The sequence below is a fragment of the Nematostella vectensis genome, chromosome 6 (assembly GCF_932526225.1).
Source record: "Nematostella vectensis chromosome 6, jaNemVect1.1, whole genome shotgun sequence".
Taxonomy (NCBI): Eukaryota; Metazoa; Cnidaria; class Anthozoa; order Actiniaria; family Edwardsiidae; genus Nematostella; species Nematostella vectensis.
Window position 1 is genome coordinate 10,668,797 of NC_064039.1, and position 9,095 is coordinate 10,677,891.

General features: G+C 40.8%; 1 protein-coding gene across 2 annotated transcripts in view; it reads right to left on the reverse strand.

The window, feature by feature from the left end:
* LOC5519839 (basic proline-rich protein) overlaps positions 1-8,926 on the reverse strand; it is a 26,730-nt gene extending 17,804 nt beyond the window's left edge. The window contains exons 1-9 of one of the 2 annotated variants that reach the window (XM_032364682.2): positions 8,724-8,926; positions 7,517-7,579; positions 7,382-7,434; positions 5,294-5,350; positions 4,810-4,919; positions 4,538-4,590; positions 3,371-3,428; positions 2,562-2,602; positions 1,604-1,669 (exon numbers count right to left, since the gene is read on the reverse strand). In XM_032364682.2, the coding sequence (XP_032220573.2) occupies positions 1,604-1,669; positions 2,562-2,602; positions 3,371-3,428; positions 4,538-4,590; positions 4,810-4,919; positions 5,294-5,350; positions 7,382-7,434; positions 7,517-7,579; positions 8,724-8,789 (567 nt within the window). In that variant the 5' untranslated portion in view covers positions 8,790-8,926. Of the gene's footprint in view, positions 1-1,603; positions 1,670-2,561; positions 2,603-3,370; positions 3,429-4,537; positions 4,591-4,809; positions 4,920-5,293; positions 5,351-7,381; positions 7,435-7,491; positions 7,580-8,723 lie in introns of both variants that reach the window. The other variant, XM_032364683.2, reaches the window with a different exon arrangement.
* Positions 8,927-9,095: the final 169 nt, after the last annotated feature.

Below are 9,095 nucleotides of genomic sequence, written 5' to 3' on the forward strand. Positions count from 1 at the left end.
GGCTCGCGCAAGACACGAGTGAAAAGTACAAGATAAGAGACTCGTGCAAGACACGAATGAAAAGTACAAGATAATAGGCTCGCGCAAGACACGAGTGAAAAGTACAAGATAAGAGGCTCTCGCAAGACACGAATGAAAAGTACAAGATAAGAGGCTCTCGCAAGACACGAATGAAAAGTACAAGATAAGAGACTCGCGCAAGACACGAATGAAAAGTACAAGATAAGAGGCTGGCGCAAGACACGAATGAAAAGTACAAGATAAGAGACTCGCGCAAGACATGAGTGAAAAGTACAAGATAAGAGACTCGCGCAAGACAGAGTGAAAAGTACAAGATAAGAGGCTCGCGCAAGACACGAGTGAAAAGTACAAGATAAGAGGCTCTCGCAAGACACGAATGAAAAGTACAAGATAAGAGACTCGCGCAAGACACGAATGAAAAGTACAAGATAAGAGGCTCGCGCAAGACACGAGTGAAAAGTACAAGATAAGAGACTCGTGCAAGACACGAATGAAAAGTACAAGATAATAGGCTCGCGCAAGACACGAGTGAAAAGTACAAGATAAGAGGCTGGCGCAAGACACGAATGAAAAGTACAAGATAAGAGGCTCGCGCAAGACACGAATGAAAAGTACAAGATAAGAGACTCTCGCAAGACACAAGTGTAAAGTACAAGATAAGAGACTCTCGCAAGACACGAGTGAAAAGTACAAAATAAGAGACTCTCGCAAGACACGAGTGAAGAGTACAAGATAAGAGACTCTCGCAAGACACGAGTGAAAAGTACAAGATAAGAGACTCTCAAAGACACGAGTGAAAAGTACAAGATAAGAGACTCGCGCAAGACACGAGTGAAAAGTACAAGATAAGAGACACTCGCAAGACATGAGTGAAAAGTACAAGATAAGAGACTCGCGCAAGACAGAGTGAAAAGTAGAAGATAATAGGCTCGCGCAAGACACGAGTGAAAAGTACAAGGAAATAGGCTCGCGCAAGACACGAATGAAAAGTACAAGATAAGAGGCTCGCGCAAGACACGAGTGAAAAGTACAAGATAAGAGACTCGCGCAAGACAGAGTGAAAAGTACAAGATAAGAGACTCTCGCAAGACACGAGTGAAAAGTACAAAATAAGAGACTCGGGCAAGACACGAATGAAAAGTACAAGATAAGAGGCTCGCGCAAGACACGAGTGAAACGTACAAGATGAGAGACTCTCGCAAGACACGAGTGAAAAGTACAAGATAAGAGACTCTCGCAAGACACAAGTGAAAAGTACAAGATAAGAGACTCGCGCAAGACACGAGTGAAAAGTACAAAATAAGAGACTCTCGCAAGACACGAGGAAGAGTACAAGATAAGAGACTCTCGCAAGACACGAGTAAAAAGTACAAGATAAGAGACTCTCGCAAGACACGAGTGAAAAGTACAAGATAAGAGACTTTCGCAAGACACGAGTGAAAAGTACAAGATAAGAGACTCTCGCAAGACACGAGTGAAAAGTACAAGATAAGAGACTCTCGCAAGACACGAGTGAAAAGTACAAGATAAGAGACTCGCGCAAGACACGTGTCATGCTTCTTGCTATCGCCCATTTTCTTACCTGTTTCAGGGGGGACGGAATTTCACGTCCTAGGCTCTGCGCAATTCCAGCTCTCAACTCTTCGACCTTTAAAAAAACGGAAAGCTATTAGACCAACAAACACAGCCAAAACAATAAACAAATGGACTTTTGGAATAAGAATCTCGGCCTATCACCCTTTTGGGTACAAGCAACAATCAACGTTAGATTGTCTCTTGTCATATGTCGTTATATCGAAGTTCCACTGTTAGACTTATTATGTTAGGTCTAAGTATCCATATAAAATAACGGTCATCCCTCACAAGTACCCAAGTGCACGTTGATAGAGCGAGATTAGAATGTCGCTACAACATTATTTTGACATAACATTTTGAAGTGCAAATGTCACGGCACACTCGCAATAGGAGGTCTCCCGACCAGATCAAACAGAAACAACTTGTAACCCCAGTTTAAAGCGGAAATGGATGCTTTTGAAAAATATAGCGTAGCGCAACAGGATATTACAGAAGAATTTAGGGAAAGACAATAAGATCCTAAGACACTTTTTTAAGGCGGAGCAGCTGTGTCTGATTCCTTTTTTTGGCGGGTATCTAAATTGCTCGATTTGTTTTTTGCTTTCGGAGCCGTACTCGATATATTTATGGGAGGTGTAGTAGCGCTGTGAGGTTATTTTTAACGTCTCAAAGAGCTTCACACTTTGCTACGCTGAAAAATGTTGTTTTACTGCATAGCTGTATATTGGGTTATTTTTCTGTTTTATTCTTAGAGATCTACACTATCAACCTCGCAAAGAAGGTGATTATCTCTTGGTACAGGACGTAAGGCATAGAGCGTAAGAGAACATAGCGAAGAAGAATATCGTGACGAACAGGACGGACAAACGGACGGGTGGGCGGAGAGAAGATAGTGATGCTAACATATAGGACATAAAATTATCTTGTGCTGTGAATTAGTACCACAATAAGCGGTGAATACTTACCAATCCTTTTCTTACGACCGGCGTCTCCTTGATATGTCGAGCTAGAACGAAACCATACATATAATCATGCTATTATCGATTAAAAATAACAGCCTCTACTTTTTGGGGTAACGGATTCGATATGTACAGCAGCGGATGTGACGCCCAAATATTGGCTCGCGCCACAACCAAAAGCAACTTATTTAGCGCATACAAAAGTTATTATGGGATTATTTTCATTGAAAGATTGTATTTTTTTCGTCGCTGTTTGAAGTGACGGCCGCAGCTATTTATGTGTCTATTCTGGCGTGAATTTGCTACTCCACCAAAAATGTTGTGTGATTTCTTACTCAGTCCGGCAGGCGAGGCCTTCTGGCATATGATGTTAAAGCCGCATTATGAAGAGTTTACTTCTGGAGGTCCGACGGAAACCTCAACCGTTAAAAGACAAAAGAATCTATTAAACCCGAGATATTAAACAGGCCATCCGCTCTAAATTATCAATCACATCCTCAAAGAAACTTCCAATAAACACACTGCTTTCAATATTTTGAAATATTTGTAGCATCGGAGATTGTTACGTAATCGACCGGAAGTAAACTGGTGACAAGCATCGACAAAGAAATGTTTCTCGGATAGATGAAAAAGCTTTTCGTGTCGCGCTCTACAAAATTAGTCGCGCACTACATGTTTTTGGTAGTGGCTTTACTAGGAAACACTTAGGAGACATGTCGCACGCTATATGTCCCCTAGTTTAGCCAGGCTTTAAGTGTCTGGATTGTCAGTCACGTGGGTGGTCAAGGTATGTAATAGTGGCACACAATTCCTACCTGGCTCTTCTGATTCCGGCTCGACGTACTCCCCGACTTCGTCATCGGAGCTAGACTCCTGAATCAAAGCAGTGACATGTAAAAACTATACTAATTAGGAAAAATCTAAAAACATATACAAAATGGGTTGAATGTAGCTGGAGACTCAATACATTACCGGAAATTCGACACTTCTCAGCACACATTTCTTTTCTTTAAAATTTTTTCCTGACTTTTTTGTTGTTGCAAATTGCAATTTTTTAAACGTCGAATGCAAAGGCTTACCAACACCTCAGTCAGTCTACAGTCAATCTCAGTACCTAGCTCGGACTTACTTGATCAAGTGTCGCAAAACTCCCCAACTGCCTAATTATACCGCTTATTCTGAATAACCACAAAGCATTGACAGTATTTTGTGGCCTTTATTTTAGGATTTAAGACAATTACCAGCTACCAGGTACTGAGAATGACTGGAGACTGACTGAGAGGTTGGTAAGTCTGTGGTCAATGTAATGGCGGACATCTTTACCTTTGGGGGACATCTTGGAATTAAAACAAAATAGCTATTCCTGCCAGAAGCATTATAGCTGAAACTCTTACTTACTAGTGTGTAATGTTATTCTAGTTTAATGGTACTATTTATAAATCGCAGCACACTGCCTTTTTTGCATATTTAAGGGAATTAAAGTATGTTGGCCAACTTGGAATTTTTGGGTGGGTAGTCGGTGCAGCTCACAAAATTGCTGACATGACATTCTTTGTGTTCTTGTAGGTCAAAATTACAAAACTAGATAGTCGGTACGCTTTCGCCAGGAAAATCCACGGGATTCAATTTCAGGGTGTTTTTCACTTCTGGCTCCGATCAGTTTGTTTAAAAACACGAACAACTCCAAGAAATAGTTCAGTAGAAGGCGTCTTTCATTGTTCAATAATAAAAAAAAGAGAAACTTGTCGTAGTTTTGTTTTGTTGCGCTTTGTTTTGTTTTGTTTGCTCCCCCCTCGTGGGGCGGGGAGAATTTTTGCGTGACTCCGACCTCGGGCGGCTGCAAAGAAGACTAGGGTTAAAGGGGAGGGCGCTTATTTGAAGGGGCGCTTATTTTATATTTTGCGTCTTAGGGGGCGCTATTAGGAAGGCTGGCGCTAAAACGAGCATTTGGGGTATTTGATACTTTTTAATATAAAACCTACATCACCAGCATCATCATCAAACTCATCAGATTCCCACCCGTGATAGTCATAAGCTGCAAGAAAAAAAAAACACGCCTCATTTTAGCTACAAATCACAACACATGCAGCACAAAAATATGTTATTAGAATTTTTGAATCGTGTACCTGTTTGAAGACTTTTTTTTTCTTTGGCAAATTATCTTTAACATCGTTTTGAAAACGCTTCCTTTTCATTTTATACCTCTGTCTTTAATGATTATCTGCCATCTGTAGACCCAAAATAGAGTACTTACGGTCCTCCTCTTCTTCCTCCACCTGCTCGTCATCATCTTGACAAATGGATGGTTTCTTAGTGGTTGTTATTCTCTGAACTTGAGTGCCATCATTGAATTCCTGGAACATCCTAACAATAACATGAAAGTGTTCAATTAATTCTAGTTTTTTGGGGCTCCATCAAAAAATGGTGCAGTTTTTGGGCTCCCATTGTGTTGTGCTAAGTAAAACACTGAGTTACAGATAGCCATTGCAAGTGTTTTTTTCAACCCTTCTCATGGTATATTGCACCTCTCTTGTTGCGCTATGGGAGTAGTCTAGCTTTTAATGATATAAGAATTCTATGATATAAGAATTTAAGTCATATTAAGGCACTAACCTAAAAAAGATTAAATTTTTAAAAAGGTGGAGAATTAGGCCACGGAATTAATCTATAAGACTTTTTCCTGATTGGAATAATAATGTAATAATAAGAGATGTCAGAGAAAAAACTGAATATCTTACCTGTTTACCATTCCCTTCCTCTTGTTGCGATACTGTGTAATTGCCTTTAAAAGTTTTCTGTAAAAAAATTAGTGCAGAGATGTAGATCCAACCTAAAACATCTTTCTAGCCGTTGGTTTCTTCAAATATGGTATACCCTAACATGGCACATCAGCCACTAGTCTCTCAATATATGGTATACTCCACCATAGCACATAAGCCTCTGGTCTGTCCATATATGGTATACCCTACCATGACACATCAGCCTCTGGTCTCTCCATATATGGTATACTCTACCATGACACATCAGCCCCTGGTCTCTCCATATATGGTATACTCTACCATGACACATCAGCCCCTGGTCTGTCCATATATGGTATACCCTAACATGGCACATCAGCCCCTGGTCTCTCCATATATGGTATACTCTACCATGACACATCAGCCCCTGGTCTCTCCATATATGGTATACTCTACCATGACACATCAGCCCCTGGTCTCTCCATATATGGTATACTCTACCATGACACATAAGCCTCTGGTCTCTCCATATATGGTATACTCTACCATGACACATCAGCCCCTGGTCTATCCATATATGGAATACTCTACCATGACACATAAGCCTCTGGTCTCTCCATATATGGTATACTCTACCATGACACATCAGCCCCTGGTCTCTCCATATATGGTATACTCTACCATGACACATCAGCCCCTGGTCTGTCCATATATGGTATACCCTAACATGGCACATCAGCCCCTGGTCTCTCCATATATGGTATACTCTACCATGACACATCAGCCCCTGGTCTCTCCATATATGGTATACTCTACCATGACACATCAGCCCCTGGTCTCTCCATATATGGTATACTCTACCATGACACATAAGCCTCTGGTCTCTCCATATATGGTATACTCTACCATGACACATCAGCCCCTGGTCTATCCATATATGGAATACTCTACCATGACACATAAGCCTCTGGTCTCTCCATATATGGTATACTCTACCATGACACATCAGCCCCTGGTCTGTCCATATATGGTATACCCTACCATGGCACATCAGCCCCTGGTCTCTCCATATATGGTATACTCTACCATGGCACATCAGCCCCTGGTCTGTCCATATATGGTATACTCTACCATGACACATCAGCCCCTGGTCTGTCCATATATGGTATACCCTACCATGGCACATCAGCCCCTGGTCTCTCCATATATGGTATACTCTACCATGGCACATCAGCCCCTGGTCTGTCCATATATGGTATACTCTACCATGACATATCAGCCCCTGGTCTATCCATATATGGTATACCCCACCATAGCACATCAGCCCCTGGTCTCACCATATATGGTATACTCTACCATGACACATCAGCCCCTGGTCTGTCCATATATGGTATACTCTACCATGGCACATCAGCCCCTGGTCTCTCCATATATGGTATACCCTACCATGACACATCAGCCCCTGGTCTCTCCATATATGGTATACTCTACCATGACACATCAGCCCCTGGTCCTTTCATATATGGTATACTCTACCATGGCACATCAGCCCCTTGTCTCTCAATATATGGTATACTCTACCATGACATATCAGCCTCTGGTCTCACCATATATGGTATACTCTACCATGACATATCAGCCTCTGGTCTCTCCATATATGGTATACTCTACCATGACACATCAGCCCCTTGTCTCTCCATATATGGTATACTCTACCATGACATATCAGCCCCTGGTCTCTCCATATATGGTATACTCTACCAATGGCACATCAGCCTCTGGTCTCTCCATATATGGTATACTCTACCATGACACATAAGCCTCTGGTCTGTCCATATATGGTATACCCTACCATGACACATCAGCCTCTGGTCTCTCCATATATGGTATACTCTACCATGGCACATCAGCCCCTGGTCTGTCCATATATGGTATACCCTACCATGACACATCAGCCCCTGGTCTCTCCATATATGGTATACTCTACCAATGGCACATCAGCCCCTGGTTTCTCCATATGGTATACCTGGTCTGATATGGTATATCAGACCAAGGAAAGTCTTTGGAGCCAACCACATCCAAATGTACCTTTTGCTTTCTTGGGAAATGTGAAGAGATTTAATTTCAACTTCTGAGAAGTTCTACAAAATAATATCATGAAATCAGATAAATTAATCTTAGAATGTTACTAGAATTACATTAGTAAAACCAAGTTTGCTGTACCACCAAGTGATTCCCCTTTATATTCTTGAGTTTGAATGTTCTTATGCAATCATGCATACCCATCTGGAATGAAAAAGAGCACATTTAGCATACCATTCTCAGGGCTGTAATGGGCCTGGTGGGGGTGGGGGGGGGGGGGTTGTGTTACAGAGACATTAAGAAAATTGAAGGTGGGGAGGCACAATCACTCTCGTACCAGCATTTGTATAATTTTAGAAAAAACTAGTGACCCGTCCCCTATAGTTAGTATTTCACTAATCATAAAAGTTAACTCCTTCTCGCAACTATTCATAATGCTAGGCTTAGTAGGTACTACGGTTAATGTTTACAGTGTAAAATAGTGTAATGCAACATGGCATCCAATTCCATCTAGTAGGTCAGACCCTCCAGGCTTTGTTTCACAGTTGCACCCATTTTATAGCAAATTATATAGAAATATAACAGAAAATTATCAGTCTACCAATAAGGAAAAATAATATCAAAATCAAACTATGGCCCTATACATTGAAAGCATTACCCTAGATTATATGTAATAGCAAAGCAGCTGATTGCAATTACATTCAAACATCTCTCTAAGATGTGGTCCCAACGAATTCACAAAATTCAGTGATTGACAGCTACATTATAAATTGACATAATTTATTATTCGACATGTTTAAGATTGAAGCATGTAATCTAATGAATAAGATAAGATACATGATAAGATACATGAAAAACACTTATTTTCCGTATTATATCATAGAGCGAAGCAAACATTCCTGTGCATTACATGGTTGTCCGTGTTTACATACAAATTTACTCAGGGTGCATTTATGTTTGATATATGCATATGGCTGAAAGTCATTCAGCGCAATACATTTTTGCAATTTAAAGGTAAATGAAGCTATGAGTTTATTTCTTTTTTACCTAGTCAAAAAGCAAATAACATTATTTTATTGGACGTGATGTAAAACTACAAAAAGCCTGTGGATCATATCAAAACTAAGTATCTTGCTTATTCATGCAAAGCAGCACGAAAGAAGTCAAGGATACAAAATGCGGTGTGTTATACACACTGAATAATGATTCTAAAGACCAATAAAATCTTAAGACTAGTTTGCAAACCTTTTTATGTACTACAAAATCTGTTCGGTCTGGCGCCTGTTATTTTAGGTTAAACAATAGCGGTGCATTTACGACCAAAACATGGCGAAGATAAAACACATACCTCTTCAAGCCATTCTGCAACCCGATCTACACTCCATTCTATCACATCATCGCCAATCTTTGCCATAATTCACAAGCACTACTGCAAATTTGTTATTTTTTTCTGTAGTTTATAGCATCAGCCAGACAATATTTGCTTTGTCCATCTCTCGTTCCAGCCCAACTCACCCGGAAGTTGTAAGAGAAACTAGTCAGGGTCACGTGACATTGGGGCCTTCGTGCATTCCTGAGCAGACATGGAGAACTAGATACAATAAATGCTATAAGGACCGCTACAACGGTTTATTAATTTGAGCGCATCCGGATAAATGTTCGCATCTGATCTTACCTAGAGCACGGAAAACCATCGTCATCCGAAGGGAGGGGGAGGAGG